This window comes from Hypanus sabinus, chromosome 26 (genome assembly GCF_030144855.1).
Source record: "Hypanus sabinus isolate sHypSab1 chromosome 26, sHypSab1.hap1, whole genome shotgun sequence".
Classification (NCBI taxonomy): Eukaryota; Metazoa; Chordata; class Chondrichthyes; order Myliobatiformes; family Dasyatidae; genus Hypanus; species Hypanus sabinus.
In genome coordinates this window covers 18,946,635-18,965,217 of record NC_082731.1, presented here as the reverse complement: position 1 = coordinate 18,965,217, position 18,583 = coordinate 18,946,635, and the positions used below count along the sequence as shown (strand labels likewise).

Sequence of the window (18,583 nt, the reverse complement as noted above, 5' to 3'; positions counted from 1 at the left end):
AATTCTGACCACTGCTATGGTCAGTGTGGAGTTCACACACCTTTCCTGACACTTTGTAGGCTTCCCACCCCACGGACCAAATGGCCCACCATATCTGTGAGACATCAGACTGTTGTGAATTGCCTCCAGCATGTGGGCGAGGGGTAGAATCTGGGAGGAATTGTTAAGTGTACAAAAAGGGAATAATGTGTGGTTGATGGTCAGCATGGACTCGATCGGCTGAAGGGTCTTCCATGTTGTACCACAAGGGAAACCCAAGTTGCCTTTCCAGTAGCAGGAAGTGAGAACTCCTTTTGGGGGGAGCAACACCCCTGACAGTTAAGTTTGGCCTCAGTTCTCCTTGGGAAAATTGGGCCACAGGCTGAGTGCCGGATTGAGTAGTGACAAGGGAACAGGCCCATCAGCAAGAACTCGTTTGCCCTACTCCCATTCCCATCAACTCCCCAGACTGTCCACACACAAAGGGAGAAGGGTGTGCAAGCTCCACATACTAGCAAGAGGTCAGGATTGCACCCAGGGTCTCTGGAGATGTGAAGCTGTGCTCGATCACTGTTGCCCATTAATTTGAAGCCTGAAACAGAACTGCAGCCACAATAGCTAAGGAAAGGAGGTCCTGAAATGCACTCAGAATCACAGGTGTTACTGCACACTTGGGTGCAGCTTCAGTTGGGTGAGATAAGGAATAATAGACACACTAGAGAGCTGCATGCTGGGATCTAGTTTCCCATGGTGTGCAGGTTTGACAGCAGGCAGGAGGAAACTGGATTAATGTATGATGAAGGAAACCTGGGAAACCTTGCAAGGCCTCGAGGCCCTGAGGTGAAGCTCCACTGTGGGGTGGAACTGGAAGGTTGCTCTGGTAGCAAGTTGGCACAGACACAAAGGAGCTGACTGACCTCCCAACTGTGCCGGAAGTGTTTCCACCCCCCCCCCCCCCCCCCCACAGCTTTCCATTTAACACAGGCCCTCGGAGACATCCCCAGGTTGTGTAGTCAAATACAGCTGATGCTTGTGCACTTCATCAGAAAAGGATAATGAAGGACTGGGCTCAACCCATGAGCCTGGGGTTGTGGATCAGTATCACAATAAGCTCATGGCTCAAGGCAACTATGGTCACTGAGCAAGCCAAGAGCTGCCACTGGGCAAAAGCTCCTACTGGCTGGGGAGAGGGGCAGCTCCTCAGCGACTAGCACAAATGGTGGCAACCCTGGGCTGCTGGGAGCTGGCAAAATGCAAGCTCTTTTTTGATTGTGCAGGATAGGGAAGGGGTTGTTTTTCCAATGGCAGGTGCTCTGCTGGAGCTTTTAAGTAACAGACAAGAAGTACAGCCCCTACCACAGGTCACAGCTACCAGTGCACGGGAGTTCTGCAGCTCCTACCTGTCCCACAGGTCATATGTTCCCATTCACCATCCACTAGGACCTGCTGCTTTGCAGGCCAAAGGGTTCATTCCCATTTCATAAGTTTCTATTAGATTCTCTCTCATTCTGTGATGGAATTCAGAAGAATGAGAGGGGATCTTAGTGAAACAAAATTATGACAAGGATAGATATAGAGGCAGGGAAGTTTATCCCACTGGTGGGAGAGTCTGAAACGAGCCTCAAGATTCAGGGAGACAGATTTAGGATAGAGGTAAGGAGAAATTGCTTTTCTTGTAGAGTAGTGAATGTGTGGAATTCTCTGCCCAGGGAGGCAGCAGAAGCTACCTCATTAATTCTAAAACAGTTAAGATAGATGTCTACAAAGAGGAATTAGGGTCATAGGGAAAATGCAGATAAGTGTACCCGAGTTCACGGCTAGACCAGCCATGATCTTGTTGCATAGCACAGCAGGCTCGACAGGCCAGATGGCCGACAAATGCTAATTCTTACATCCTTTTGTTTTCCCTCACCAACAGCGGGAAACAATGTACTGCCCAATGCACCTCCCTCAAATACGTCAAGTACACTAGCTGATTTTGGGGGAGGGGAGGCTTGAGGCATACACCTCTCCAAAGGCAATATAAACATGTTCACAACATGTGAAAGCAGGCCATTTGGCCCCTCAAGCCTGCACTATCAATCATTCAGGACAATCATGGCTGACCTCAACTCCTCTTATGTATCAGTTCCACACTGCCCGCAGTCTTTCATCTGTTCATCTATCATCTTCTTAAATATATCTGACGATCTGACCTCCTCCACTCTTTCCACCACCCTCTGAAAAGTGTTTATTAGTTTGAAATGTCCACCCCTCATCTTGCATCTTTGTTCCCTTGTTCAGGCATATAACCTCAACACCACTGTCGCCTCAAGTAAGGTCACCTCAGTCTCCTAAACTCCAAATACAGATCCAGCCTCTCTTGGCAGGACAACCTTTCAACCCAGGAATTAACTTGGAAAGAACTCAGCAGGCCAGGCAGCATCTACAGAAAAGGGTAAACAGTCCTGGTGAAGGGTCTCAGCCTGAAACCTTGACTGTTTACTCTTTTCCACAGATGCTGCCTGGCCAGCATTTTGTGTGCTGCTCTGATTTCCAGTATCTTCTGATTTTCTCATGTTTGGTGAATCTGTCATCTGCACAAGGTACAGCTTTAACATGCCCTTCCTACAGCAGTTATTTCCTGCAAAACACACCATCCTCTCCACCTCTTTCCCATCACTGTAGGTTCACATGTCAAGTATAAGTGTATTTGATACAGAGGAAATTCAAGTGTGGCTGTACATAAGGGATAAGGCTTTGCAATGGGCTATTTAATATTTTGTCCTCCCTGCATCTCAATCTGCAAAGAGGATCGCATGGATCCCTACAGCCAAGCAAAGGGTGGGCAACCAGTCATGTGTAGGCAATGCTCAGGCAAGTTCTTCCACTTCCACATAAGCTCTACCCTCCCCCCTAACAAAACTCACATCAGCTGGACAGAATTAGGACGAGGGGAGGGGCATTAGGAAAGGTAGAAATATGTAACAGAGGTGTAGCAGTACTTAAAGGGGTCATAGTGGGAACTTTCTATTATATTTGTTTTATACCTCGACTATGTCAATCATGTAATAAACAAATGGGAGATCAGAAGTGCAGAACTGATAAGATGATGAGGTGGAAGAGGAAGGGGAACAGAATAAATGCAACATTGGAACTAAGTCAAAGGTGTAAGTCAAGGATGCCCATGGTAAGGTGCTGTAAGTGGTGAGGGTGCAAGGTTGAGGAGTCAGAGGATTGATAACAGAATGCCTTGCTTACTTGGAACTAGAACAGCGAAGAGCAGGAAATGGAGAGGTCCTTGTGTCAACAACAGTTCCTTGGACGTATCACCCCTCATGGATGTTGCCTAGCCACTAACTGAGCCAGTGTGATACCTGCAGTCTCTTCACCGACCCTCTCAGCCTCTGACTACCCCTCTCTTGCTTCCTTTGAATCGAGAACAGGAAGATTTTCCTCCAATTCATTTCCTTGTTAAGATCACCACTGATTTGACTAACCTCAACTCCGCATCCTTGCCCCTAGAGAATACACCTCCCTCTGCTTGAAGACTTTCAAAGACTCTGCTCCTCTCTGCCCACTGAAGAAGCATGTTCCCAAGACCCACTACTCTGTGTGTGTGTGTGTGTGTGTGTGTGTGTGTGTGTTTTTTTGTTTGTTGAGGGGGTGGTGGTGGGGAGAGCTTCCACTAGTTTCCTGCAATGTTTAAATAGAGATCCATCCTCCTGCAGATGGAAACATCCTCTCCACATCCATCCTGTTGAGACATCATCTACACATAATGTGGAGGACTCTGGGCGAGTGAACTGCAAGAGCTTGCCACGCACAAAGCTGATCAAATCCATATTCAGGATTCAGGTGGGCAAATCATCCTTCCACCTAGAGTCTGCCATCAAGCAGCAATAGCTGTTCTCCTTCTTTTCGGGAGAGCAACAAGGATAGTGGACTTCTAGAGGGCACAGCCTCAGACTACAAGGACATCCCTTTAAAACACAGATGAGGAGGAATTTCTTAACCAGAGGGTGGTGAATCTCTGCAATTCACTGACACAGAAGACTGTGGAGGTCAAGTCATTGGGTATAATTAAAACTAAAGTTCACAGGTACTGGATTAGTAAGGGATTCAAGTGTTATGTGAAGACAGAATGGGCATGAAGGGAAAGAATGAATGAGCCACCTTCAAACATAACAACCTTGTGGGCTGTTACGGGCCTAAATCTGCTACATCTTAAGGCCTTATTAACACATACCCTGTGCTGATAAATGTCATGAGTGTATAGACAAGTACTTGATGGACAGCATGCACTTGGTATGAAGGGCTGTCTTCTCTGCAGAGGTTATCAGGGGAGTTGGGATTTATTGTTTATGGCAATTTCAACCCACAGTAGCTGGTAGTTCTCCATTCCCTCTCCACTACCACCTCACTACCCCGTCAAAACATCCTCCTCCATTTAGTCTTTCTTGGACCCTGTCCCCCCCCCCCCCAAAGTCTGGGGCACATGACAGCCTTCTGTCAGTTTGAAACCCTCACACTTGCTGCATCCCTCTCCCTGACCTGTGACACCTAGCTGGCAAATCCATTATACACAAGTCACCACACTCACCTCCCATGAACATGGAAAAGGGATGGCACTAGCCTCGGGGTATGGGGATGGGGGGTGTCTCCTCATCTCAATTATACCCAAAGACCTAATTGTTTAGACTTGCTTGTGTGTTTCAAGAGCAAACCCATCTTCTGAGGGAGTATCTACAAAGCAAAACAGCCAACAGCCATAGGCTGATACCACCCCCCCCCCCCCCAAATTGGGATCTGATGAAGCGTTGCAGTTAGCCACCATCCTTCCCACAAATCCAGCTGCTCTGTCAGAAGGCAAACAACCTATGTTTACAGGCACTCTCCCAGCTGATCAAATTCCTTCTGTGTTGCCCATGGCTCAATGATTCTGTGCCCCTCTCTCATCCCACAGGGACTTGGGAAATTGTAAGCACATCCCACCCTAGCCTAAGGCCTGAAAGTTGAAACTGACAGAGATAACGTCAACAGGCCTTTAAAAGCTCTCTTCAAAAAGGCAAAGGGCTGGTGGGGCTCTCCGGTACCTTAGCCAATTCTCACCCTTCCCCTCATTCAGAGGCGAGAACCTGAATGGTTATTACTCAATGCTGCGTGTGAAAGCACATCAGCCTAGCTCTCCCTAGTTTCCTACCACCCCTTTGGCTCCTCCCCAAACCTACCCTGGAGTCCTGTCTCAGTTCATTTCCTATTGTAAAGGATTGGGTTCATATCCAGGCCAGGAACTTTCCACATGCTTTACTAGAGAAAACCTCTGGCTTCGCTTGTTTACTGGCTCCGATGCAGATCAATCATTAGTGGATTTGGAAAAATCTGATAAACATCCTTCCCTAAACGCCTGCAGTTTCACCGAAACCACCTTTTACTTTAAGAATCACATTGGTTTAAATGTACCTCAGCTGCAATCCTGTGATACTATTTTTTTTGTTCCCTGATCAAACGTTCAAAAGTTCTGGCTCCATCCTTGCCATTTGCCACTATATCGCATTTCCTAAATAGGCAATCATTGAAGGAAAGCAAAGGCAAGACACTGAGAGACAGTGCTCCATTGGCCAGCCCTGTAAGCCACAATAACTGACAGGAGGAAGGCATCATTGAGTGGTGGTGGTGGTGGTGGTGATGTTGGAGGGTGGGTGAGGCAGCCACTGAGTTTGATAGCCCTGTGACTCAACTCTCAGTTTTAAACCGATCCCCATCTATGTGTTGAAGTATTTCTTCACTTTGACCCTCAGTAAGTTTATTTCAATTACTTTCTTTAAAAAGGCTGCCATTCTCCATCCCTCCCTAATAGTTCTTCACACCCCACCAATGAACTCAAATCAGATTACCCCACGATACTCTGGCCCAGGAAAGTTGATTAATGCTGATGTATTGATCACCGATTCCATTTACCTCACCAAATGAGGACATCTCAGATGAGTCCAGAGGCATCATTAAAGCACACAGACAGGACTGCAAAATTGTTCCCTCTTTGTTGTGATTCAGCCACAATTGCCAAGTCTGTATATGAATGTGGTAGTGCTCCTGAAGCCACTATGAAGCCAATGGCCAAGGAAGTGGAAGCCCAAGACAACTGCATACTGTGCTTCTTTTGAGTGACCTTTAGGTCCTTAAACCCTCTCCATTATCTCCTGACAACCTAGAGGAGGAAACCTCTGACCCACCACTGTACACTTGGGAGTGAATCACCCCACAAGTTTAGGGTGCCACCATTCCCTCAACTTAACCTCATCAAACCTTTTCTCCCAAGGAAACCCCAGCATGGACAGGCTCATTCATGGTTACAACCCCATGGAAGTGCTGCCAATGACCAAGTCAGGTTGATGTATCTAACGATGAATGCTCCATTTTGGTTGAAAGGCCCTAAACAGCTGGATATTGAGTGAACTCAGGGTCGGGGGGGGGAAGGGGGGGGGTGGGGAAGAATTACTTGATCCAGATTTCCAGCTTTTTTTTTGCTTCTAAGTATTTAGTTCCCCTCACATTACAACTGGACTTATCACTTTATCCACAGAAACAGCAAGTCTGGTTAGCAATGGGGACTAGACAAAGCCATTGCTCCTGGATGCATGGGAGTGGGAAAGTGGAATATAACTCCCAACAATAAAGGTTACTGCTTTTGAAGTTGCTGCTTAACTAAAACTTACTTGGCTTGCACAACCCTTCAGGCTTCATCTTAGACATTTTACGGAGCAAGGATCACGACCAACCCGGCTGCTGTGTGAAGCTCACGAAGAGCAAAAGGTGGCACTCCCCCCCAGCCTTGGCTTTTGGGTGCATATGATAGAGGATTGTGTCTCAGGAGGGGGTGGGTTGTATGAATACAGTATGGGTGCTTAAGGGGGTAGAGTGGGGCAAGACACACTCAAGCGATTTGTGCATTTGTAGTTAAAACAGCAATTGGAAGCAGCTTTATTTTCCCCAAACAAATGTGATCTGCTAATAAGTGCACGATGCGACCATTTGGATTTTCTTGGAGGCAGAGAAGGAAGGGGGGATGAAGGGAAGGAGAGGGAGGGAAGGAAAAAAAACTCCACCGTCTGCTCAACTATGCCACCAGAGACCAACATTTTTTTTTAAAAAGTTAAAGACGAAGGCACTTAAAAAATCTACCAGCCTGCTACTGAAAAACCCTCTAAAAAGCCACTACTCAACTGCAAAAATTAAACGGAGGGGAGGAGAGTTGTACAAAAATATAAATATATACTCTCTATATGAATAACATCAATATAAAATGGACAAAAACTTTAAAAATTGCATTGTAACACTTCAAAATTGAACAGTTCGATTCAAGCTCGGAGAAAAAGGAGGAAAGGAGGAGCAAGAGTTTTCTCGATACAAAATTTGTCAAAGAGATCACCTCTGGAAAAAATATTAACAGTTTGAACAGCAGTATAAAAAAGGGGAAAACGCTTGGAAAAAAGAGAGAAGTTAAAAACATTATTTGAAAAACAATTCCTCAGTTGTTAAATTAAAAAATACTTTAAACTAAATATACCAGTTATGTACGTGTGCTTTTAGAAAATCTACTCGCGCACACTGCTAAAACTACAGATATTTGTTAAAAAGGAGTATACAGCTTTTTTTAAAAAAAGGAAAAATATTTTGCATCTCTTAAAACACTTCAGCTTTAAAAAAAAGTTTTGTGAGAAAAAATGTTGGTGCTTACTTCTGCATTCATGTTGATCTTATAGAGAGGCCCAACCAACTGGTTTTTAGGGAAAAAGTGTCCACAAAACTGCGAATATAAAAAAACATTAAAAGTACAAAAGTTCAACAGAAGCAATTTGAGGAAAAGAAATCATTCTCACTTTTATTAAAGTTCCCGGTCTGAAAAGTGCCACCTTTGCAACACTGGGCCGGGATGGGGCAGGACAGATGCCCACTGTGACATTACTCCACTGCCATCTTGAATGGTCTGGCAGCCCTGCCAGTGAAAAAGAAGGCAGGTTGAGCACTGGCAGCAAGCAGCAGCCACACCTCACCATGGCTCAGAAGCCATGGAACACAAGCAATTATTTTTTCTAAAACAAAAATAAACAAATTAATGATATCAAATTAACTAAAGAAAATCGGAGAAGTCAGCCATGGTAGAATTTGCCCTCAAGCCGTTGTGCCTTTCAGTGATCAACATCTTGATGGCAGCAAAGTGTGCCAACTTCTGCTTTTTCCCTTAGAAAAGAAGCACAAGACATCTTTGATTTTGCAGCTTTTCAAAATACTGCTTCATGCATCTTTGCTAAAAATGCCAATTTGCATTTTATTTTTAAATTTCAAGACGCAGAAGTAAACACCAAGTGTACTTGATGTCTTCCCTCCAAAAATTATGAAACCTATATAATAAATATTTTCAAAGCACAAAACATTAACAATGTTCTCAAAACAGGAAATATGGAGAAACAGCCTTGAAGATTTTTTTTAAATGTAATTATTTAGATGAAGTATCCAATTTATCAAAATAGATTCCTGATTGTTAACAATCTTTTAAACATTTTTTCAATTAGTTTTAGAGTGCTCCAGAGAAATGGGATTTTACTAAAAGTGGAAAACAAAGGTTGAGGTACAAAATATGAAACTTTCCTTTTTTCAAAATGCTGAATAAACGCGAAACATAATATTCTCCAATTCAAAATATCTATAACATTCAAAAAGTCTAAATACCTTCTCTCTGCTTTTGAAAAGAGAAAGTTTCTACTTTCTCACAAATCACATCACTTTCTACATCCTTGTGAGACATTTCCTGCCAAATGCACTTGTGGCAAGTACAAAATAGTGCAGAAACACCTTTAAAAGCACTTAATGTTCTGCCTTGTAATCGAACTTATGCTTAAAAGGGCAGCTGAGCTGTGATACGGAAAAATCCGAAGTGCAAAGCAGTTTAGCATATAAACATTTTTTTAAAAAATGATTCCTATTATGAAAAATTAGGTTTCCTAAAAAGCTCGTTTCCAATGTGTAAAATGCTATTAAGATAAAAACCCTCTCAATCTTAAAAACATCTTGAACTATTTCCACTCTCCCCACTCCTAAAAAAGGGGAAACTACCAGTTTTTGCTAAGTACAAAACAAAGGGAGCTTTCCATATATTTTTAAAAAATCTTTAAAAAGTGCTAATTGTACATCCCTTTAAAAACCTGTCCCTAGCCAGAAACTTGAGGGTAAATTTTTCATGACCCCATCTGTAATCATAAATATATATAAATGTTTAAATTTGTTGTCTATTTGTATCGCTAAACTGAGTAGTGAGTTTGATTTAATTGGGATTAGTGCATATTGCAAAATTACATTTTAGTTTACAGTTAAAAACTTCATAATTAGTATTAAATTCAAAGGCAAGCAGTACAAGTAAATTTGCTGATGTATTCTAATTCCAAATATTAGCCCTAAAATAATCAAAATCTTAACGTTTTTAAATAGAGCCATGATCTTTTAATGACAATTTTGAAATAACACATTAGTACATCAAGCCAAAATGCATTATTTAATAATGTTCCAAAATGAAATGTTTTAGCACTATTTTGGTTGATATTATAAATAGATCATTTAATTTGATGGCTGTAGAATTTCTAACTGCTTTAACTCAATGCTTTAAACAATTCTAATTTTTAAACACTAAGATGAATATATTTAATTAAAATCAGAATATAACAAGGAATTGGAAAAGTATCCCAGTGTAGTATATGGTGACATATGTACTTTGGTAATAAGTTTACTGCTTTTACAATTGGTAATAATCTACACAACGTAATTAACAGATAGTAGTTTTAACCAAATGTGAAAGTTTCTGAATTATAAAGCAGAATATAAAACTGTTCTCAATCTATCTAACCACAATGATTTTATATTTCCAAAATGAACTAGAAAGAATTTAGATTTAATAAGGATTAAAACTGAAGCAGATATCACATTAGCATTTGGATTACATGATGACTTTAACTAGAAAAAGAACAAGTCAATTCCACATGGAATTTATACTAAAGCAGAATTTATAATTGCACCATATTCAAAATATTAAGTAAAACTGCATTTTGAGCAGTGAATACTGAGCCAACAAGGCTCTCATTATTTATTGCTAATTATTTATGTTTGCATTTGCACTTTCTGTTGTTCACTGGTACTGCTCTATAGATTTGTTGAGTTTGCCTGCAGGAAAAAGAATCTCAGGGTTGTATGTGGTGACATGCACGTACTCTGATATTAAATTTTACTTTGAACAGTATTTAATTTCCACATAAACAAATCTTTATGGATTTTTGAACGTGGGCAAATGTTTAGTTAAAAATTATACAACAGAGAGGATAGACTTGTCAGAGCCATTTGTATTTAATTTTGTTTTTTTTAACATATATTTTGCTGAAGCCATATTAGTTGAAACTTGACTATATACTGATCTCTTTCTGTGGACAGTTATGTGAAGATTTTGCAATACACTCACTAGTTGTAATGGCTGCACCCTCAACAGCACACACATATAAATCAATACTGTGCAGGTTTAAGCAGGTTGCAGCAACCGAGTTATATTTTATGCAGGTTTATAACTTTAACAGAGAATCTGGCAGATTTATGAATTGTTTTTGAGATTTAGGCAAGCATTCTAGATTTTACTTGGAAGAAAGGTATCGGTACTCCAATTTTTGCAAGTCCCCACCAGCTGACGTAGTTTTATAGATCCACAAATGAGGCGAAGTTTAGGTGACGCTCCTTCAGAAGTTATTTTTTCCTCAAGTTTACATACTCATTGTGCAATATTCATGTACATGCATACAGATTTGCATTGGTGGCTGCAGCAATAAACTAGAGCTGTGATGATTTAGCAAAGTTCCGTTCTATTCCTGGGAGTATAGGCAGGGGCAATTATGTGGATTTATCCACACGTAGAGTCTTCAGCCTCAATCACATCCTCTAGACGAGGATAGATCATTGAAATGTTATTCACACCTAATATAACCCAATTTATATAGAGCAATTTTCATTTGTATTGATTAACCTCTATGTCTAGGCTTTTAAGGCAAGGCTCCTACACCCAAATATTAGTTACCAACATTTACAGATTCCTCCCTACTTAAATCTGTTTAGACAATGCTACAAGCTACAATAAATTACCTTTTCCCCTGGATTATCGACTTCTTATTCCAAGGCATTATGAAGCCATAATGTAGGAGCATTATGCAACATAATAATTCAGATTCCAATTTATCGCTGTTTAGTTAAAGTGGCCAGGCCAAAAGACTCTACTCTATCCCAGAGCATTTAAATGAGTGTCTAACAACTAAATGCTATTTAGCCATATTTATATAGTTTTGTTACTATTCATAGGCATTAAGACAAAGCTACAGCACCAAGATGTTAATCTTATCCAGGATTGTTCCAATTTTTATATAGGTGGTTGCAGTGCCTTATAAACATTATACAGGCATTTATACAAGTCCCTAGCAAATGGCAGTAATTTAGAAACATTTAGACAGCAATTTCATTGGCCCTTTGCAATAAATGTATTTACTGAAAATTAGATATTTACCCACATTTATAAAGGCCCCATAGCAAAAGCTTTATATTTATATTCGTATTCACATATTTATTATGTTATAGTTAGTTACCCACATTTTACAGATGTGCTGTTATTTATGTAGATTTACCCCAGTTTATAATGGCATTTAGGGTGAATGTGTAACAACAGAAAGTTAGTTATCCTTATTTATTTAGATTTATCCACGTTTATAAATTTCTCATTTATATAAACATTTAGGCCTAATATATAGCAACATTTATTGATGTATCCACATTTATATAGATTTATCGACATTTAGAGATTCCTACCACCTTTCCCCAGAGACGTTAACACTAAGACGGATCCCCACCCAACACACGCCACCCACTCCCTTCTCCCTCCACAAAACCTCCCCACCCCACACAACCACCACCCCAACACCCCCCCAAAAAAAGACCACCTGACTTCCCCGCCTTCCTGTTGTTTTAAGACTGTTGGTACTCACCGAGGAGAGGACAAAACCCCCGAGAGACAGAGAGGAGGGACGGGGGGGAGGGGGCTTGGTGAGGAGGGAATGAGGGAGGGAGGGAAGGGGGATTTGAGGAGGAGGAAGTGGGAGAAGAGAGGGGCGGCTTGAGACTCGCTCTTTGCCGGATGGGGAGATGTTGGGGAGGATGGATGGAGGGCAGCTGTCCTTATTTATGATCTGAAAGGTGCCTTTTTACTGAAGGGGAAGGTGGAGGGAGATGGATCAAGGGATGGGAGCGCCTCACAGACACACACGCGAACACACACACACACACGGAGCGGGAGAGAGGTCGCACGCAAACTCCAGGCCTTCTTTTTTTCCCCCCTCCCAGCGAAAAAACAACGCACGGCGGCGGAAAGTAACTAATTAAAAAGCCAAATAAAAACTAAAAATATTTTAAATAAGGTGCGGGAGAGGGAGGAGAGAAAAAGAGAGACAGAGGAGGGAAAAGTTCCCCACAACAACCAACAAAATGGCGGCCGCCGACCGAGAGGGAGAAAGAGCGAGACAGGCGGCAGCGCCAAAGAGGATGAGGCGGAGCCAAAATGGACGACCCGACCTAATTTTCCCAGTGCTCACCGCCCATTGGCCACGGTCCGCCAGCACCTCGCACCCCATTAGCTGCGGGCCACAACCATCAACAGGGTTTAGGATTAGACCCGCCTCCTTCCGTGCATTTTAACTTGACGGTTTTTCCTCCCCGTCACTCAGCCAATCCGCATTCGTCACGATCACCCGCCCTCCCCGGATGATCTGCGACCGATTGGTCATGTTGTGAGGGCGATTCCGCAATCCGCAGCGTTGATTGGATAACTGGACTGTCGGTCAAGATTCAGTTTGTCGCTTTAGTTTTTAAAAACTGTTCGATCAATTTGTTGTACCTCTGGGTATGTTCCTAATGAGAATTAATAAAAAGAAACGTCTATTTATCGCCTTTGAGGTGTTGGCAGCCTAAGGCTTCGTCCTCATACAACAGAACGAAGAAGAAAATCCTGATTGCAATTGGTTGCAGCTTGTGTCAATCTCAGTGCGTAATGACGAGAAACGCAGAAAACCTCCAGCCTCAAGACTGTACTTAAGGGGAGGGAAATCAATAGCATTTCCATTTCTGATTGGTTGAAGGCACTGCTAATCAAGTTAAAGAGCACAGGGCAAGACCTGCGAGGCAAGTCCGCAAGTCCATTGCCTTCCCTGTAGACTTACTCCATGTTGAAATTGAGTTGGCTGCCTCCATCTTCCATAACCACATTCATCTCAGTTGGTTTTGTTGTGCAGTTGGTGTATTAAAACACTGTAGACCTGGTCAGTGGTCAGAGAGAATATTACTCTCCCTGTAGGGCAAAATAAACTGATTTTTGACTGGGTGGATTTGGGGATGATATCAGAATCTATCCTCGTGTAGTTTGTTGATTTGTGGAAACAGTAAGGTGCAATATTTAAGAATTACTACGATTTAAAAAATAAAATTGTGCAAAAAAATTAATAATGAGGTAGTTACAAGCAAGAGAAAATCTGGGGGTGCTGGAAGTCCGCACAACACACACACACACACACACACACACAAAGGGCTGGAGGAACTCAGCATCTACAGAAAACAGTACAGTCAACATACAGGACTACCAAAGGGTTCCGGCCCTAAACGTAGTTTTTCTCCATAGGTGCTGCCTGGCCTGCTGAGTTCCTCCAACATTCTGTGTGTGTTGAATGAGGTAGTCACGTTTGTGATCGGCTAGTCAGAAAAACAGTTGTTTTTAAGCGTTGAGTGTGGGTCTTCAGTCCCTGAGTCTCCTCAGAAGGGGTATGTCCCACTTGTCCACGAAAATCTATGCTGATCCTGTCAGCAGACATTTGACCCAGGTTTCTTTAAACCTTTCCTGACTGTGAACCTATCCAAATGTCTTTTCAACTTTGTTATTGTAGCTGCTTTAACCACAGCCTCTGGCAGTTTGTTCCATACACCTGCCACCATCTGTGTGGGAATAATTTGTCCTTCTGGACCCTGTAAATTTTTTCCCCCTGGAACCTTAAACCTGTTCCATCTAATTTTATATGTTTATGAAGTGGGTGGTTACAGTCCTTTTTTTGTATTGAATTGACTTTATTTCTTACATCCTTCACATACATGAGGAGTAAAAATCTTTTCTGTCTAAATGTGCAATTTACAGTAAATAGTATGTACAATAGGCCAGTCAATATAGCATAGAAATACAATTAATCAGTCTGTTGGCCTGGTGGAAGAAGCTGTCCTCGAGCCTGTTGGTCCTGGCTTTAATGCTGCGGTTCCATTTCCCAGATGGTGGCAGCTGGAACAGTTTGTGGTCGGGGTGACTAAGGTCCCCAGTCATCCTCCGGGCCCTTTTTACGCACCTGTCTTTGTAAATGTCCCGAACAGTGGGAAGCTCACATCTACAGAAGCGCTGGGCTGTCCACACCACCCTCTGCAGAGACCTCGCTCCAGGGCAAGTAGCCCTGGGGTCACCCCCTCGTCGTGGTTTGCTCGAAGGAAAACAATCCCAAGCTTATCCGATTCCTTAACTCTCGAGCCCTCCAGTGCAGACAGCGTAGCTGAGAACACCCTTCCATGAAGGAGTCCCAACACCCAGATCTGGCATTGATCTCATTGCTACCATCAGGGAGCAGGTAGAGGAGGAGCCTGAAGACACACACTCAAGGATTCAGGATCAGCTTCTTCCTCCACTTTCTGACAGACATTGAACCCATGAACCCTACCTCACTACTTTTTAATTTCCTCTTTTTGCACTAGTTAATTTAACTTTTTCTTATATAGTATATATATGGTCAATTACTTCAGGAGTTGTGTGTGTGTGGCGGGGGGGGGGGGTTCAGTACACACACTCCTGTCCACATCAGTGGTGCTGGGGTGCAGTCTGTCCCGGTTCAAACACTGGGACATGCCTAAGAAAGCTCGCCATCACCTCTACTTTCTTCAGAGGTTAAGGGAATTAGACGTGTCCCCGTAGACAATCACTGTGCCGTAGAAAGCATCCTTCCTGGGTGCAGCATGGCTTGGAGTGGCGACTGCTCTGCCCGTGACCACAAGAAACTGCAGAGAGTTGTGGGCGCAGCTCAGCACGTCAGGGAAACCGGCCTCCTCTCCAGGGCCTAAACTTCTCACTGCCTCGGTAAAGCAGCCAGCATAATCACAGAACCCACACACATTCTCTCCACCAGGCAGAAAACACAAAAGCCACCAGGACCCTGAGACATAGGAGCAGAACTAGGCCATTCAGCCACCATGATCTCTGGCTGTTTGCCTCTCCCTTTGGCTGCTGTTTAAGTGGCACCGTGGAACACACACAGGATGCTGGAATTTTCCAGTGAGATGCAGCACCTGACCTGCGGGCCCGTTGGGTAAATTTATCACATCTGGTGCAGCTTCCTCTACGCCTGGGAGACTTGACGCAGGCTGGGAGTCTGCTTCGCCAGGCACCTTCGGCCCAGAATCCCCCAGTGGCCACCCACTTCCGCTTCCCGATCCCACACGGGCATGTCTGTTGATGGCCCCTCTGCTGCCGTCCTGAGGCCACGTGCAGGTCAGAGGAGCAACCCCTCATCTTCCATCAGCCGGGTCTCCCGGGAGATGGCATGAACATGGATTTCTCTCTCTGCCAGTAACCCCTCCACTCCGTTCCCCCCTCTTTTTTTGTTTTCCCCATTTCTGGTTGTCCTCTCACTCCATCTTCTCCTCCCCTGCCCTCAGTACCTGCCCATCCCCTCCCATCCCCTTTCCTCGGTTCACTGTCCTCTCCTATCAGGTTCCTTCCACCTTCAACCCTTTACCTCGTCCACCAATCAGAATCAGAAACAGGTTTATCATCACCGGCACGTGATGTGAAATTTCTTAACTTAGCAGCAGCAGCTCAATGCAGTACATAATCTGGCAGAGACAGAGAAAAAAAAATAATAACAAATAAAATAAAACAATAATAAATAAACAAGTAAATTAATTATGTATATAGAATAGATTTTTTTAAATGTGCAAAAACAGAAGTACTGTACATTAAAAAAAGTGAGGTAGTGTCCAAGGGTTCAATGTCCATTCAGAAATCGGATGGCGGAGGGGAAGAAGCTGTTCCTGAATCGCGGAGTGTGTGTCTCCAGGTACCTACCTGATGGTAACAGTGAGAAAAGGCCATGCCCTGGGTGCTGAGGGTCCTTAATAATGGACGCTGCCTTTCTGAGACACCGCTCCCTGAAGATGCCCTGGGTACTTTGTAGCTGAATCCCAAAATGGAGCTGACTCGATTTACAACCTTCTGCAGCTTCTTTCAGTCCTATGCAGTAGCCCCTCCGTACCAGACAGTGATGCAGCCTGTCAGAATGCTCTCCACTGTACAGCTATAGCTTTTGAGTGTATTTGTTGACATGCCAAATATCTTCAAGCTCCTAATGAAGTATAGCTGCTGTCTTGCCTTCTTTATGACTACATCAATATGTTGGGAGCAGGTTAGATCCTCAGAGATCTTAACACCCAGGAACTTGAAGCTGCTCACTCTCTCCACTTCGGATCCCTCTATGAGGGTTGGAAAGTGTTCCTTCGTCTTACCCTTCCCGAAGTCCACAATCAGCTCTTTTGTGCTACTGATGTTGAGTGCCAGGTTGTTGCTGTAGGACCATTCCACTATTTGGCTCCCAGGTTCACAAATCAACTCCCCCACCCACCCACCTTCCCCCTCACCTGGTCCCACCTATCGCCTGCCAGTTTGTACCCCTTCCTCTCCCCCAAAACTCCTTATTCTGGTTTCTGCCCCCTACCTTCCCAGTCCCGCTAAGGGCCTCAGCTCAAAATGTCGAATGTTTATTCCCTCCTTCGTTGCTGCCCAGCCCGCTGAATTCTTCCAGCGTCTTGTAAGTGTCTCTCCAGATTGTGGACATCCCCAGAATCTCTCATGCCACTGGAGTAACATCTACAGGCACAGAGAGTTGAGTTAATAAGGAGATGTGGGGAAGTGGTGATCACCAATCTAAAAAACTCACCTGACTGACGATGTGCTCTCGTGGGAAACCCTGACCTCCATTGGAGCCCCCTGCGAGGGTGACACTTCAACCTCCTGTTCCATCCAGAAAGCAGTTAGCAACATCAGCACCCTGTGTAGTTGGGGTTATAACTGTGGACATCCTTGACCCTGCCTTCACTGCTCTGCAAGACCAGTCTCATCACCCTCTCCTTCTCCGATCTCAATCTCCTACATTCCCATGAATGTACCCAACGACTTGGCACCTGCAGCTCTCTAGGGAAGAGAATTCCCGAGATACCACGCCCCTCCTCTCAGAGATAATTTCTTCCCAGCTCTGTCTTATCTCCGTTAAGTTCTCCTCCTCTGTTTCACTGGCAGTTCAGGTCATTTGGTACTTTTCCAACAACTCTAGCAGGTGTACGATGGAGAGCAATCTCACTGAACCATGGAACCATAGGACATTACAGCACAGAAACAGGCCTTTCGGCCCTTCTTGGCTGTGCTGAACCATTTTTACCTAGTCCCACTGACCTGCACCTGGACCATATCCCTCCATACACCATCCATCCATGTACCTGTCCAAGTTTTTCTTAAATGTTAAAAGTGAGCCCACATTTACTACTTCATCTGGCAGCTCATTCCACACTCCCACCACTCTCTGTGTGAAGAAGCCCCCCCTAATGTTCCCTTTAAACTTTTCCCCCTTCACCCTCAACCCATGTCCTCTGTTTTTTTTCTCCCCTAGCCTCAGTGGAAAAAGCCTGCTTGCATTCACTCGATCTGTACCCATCATAATTTTATATACCTCTATCAAGTCTCCCCTCATTCTTCTACGCTCCAGGAAATAAAGTCCTAACCTATTCAACCTTGCTCTGTATCTCAGTTTCTCAAGTCCCAGCAACATCCTTGTAAACCTTCTCTGTACTCTTTCAACCTTATTAATATCCTACCTGTAATTCGGTGACCAAAACGGCACCCAGTTGCCTGGTTGCATCATTCCCTGATATGGCAGCTCCAACGCGCAGGATGGCAAGAGGCAGAAGGTTGTACACTACACCAAGCCTCCTCATCGTTGAGAATATGTTCAAGAGGCGGTTCCTCAAGAAGGTGGTGCCCAACACTAAAGACACTCACCATCTGGGACATGCCCTCTTCTCTTTATTCCTCTGAGGTGGGGAGATACAGGAGCCCGAAGACCCCCACTCAGCATTTTGGGATCTGCTTCTTCCCCTCTGCCATCAGATTTGTGAATCCCATGGACACTGCCTCGCTCAACGTTTTGGGATCAAATACTCCATTCACAGTACCACACTAACCTGCTTTTTTTGCGCCTCTGTTTTGCAATTTAGCGTTTCTTTTATGCCTTTCACTGTGCTGCTGGTGAAAAGCAACAAATTTCACCCATTCTACACCCTCTGAATGCACCCCCTCTCTGTACCAATTCCAACGGCACCATCAAACTGACTGATGTGGGCGCGCTACTGTGGTCTGGCAGACTGACCTCCACTGAGGCTAGGCGGCAACTCCTCTTATTTATCCCTGAAACGGACCCCCACTCGG

The 18,583-nt window shown here is 44.0% G+C and overlaps 1 protein-coding gene across 8 annotated transcripts in view; it reads right to left on the bottom strand.

The window, feature by feature from the left end:
* hnrnpc (heterogeneous nuclear ribonucleoprotein C) overlaps window positions 1–12,569 on the bottom strand; it is a 28,567-nt gene extending 15,998 nt beyond the window's left edge. For 2 of the 8 annotated variants that reach the window (XM_059951554.1, XM_059951553.1), the window contains exon 1: window positions 5,920–5,973. In XM_059951554.1, coding sequence (XP_059807537.1) covers window positions 5,920–5,961 — 42 coding nt within the window. In that variant the 5' untranslated portion in view covers window positions 5,962–5,973. Of the gene's footprint in view, window positions 1–5,919; window positions 6,329–6,674; window positions 7,642–7,696; window positions 7,827–12,020 lie in introns of those variants that run through there. The other 6 variants (XM_059951547.1, XM_059951552.1, XM_059951549.1 and 3 more) reach the window with 6 other exon arrangements.
* Between the last annotated feature and the right edge of the window lie 6,014 nt (window positions 12,570–18,583).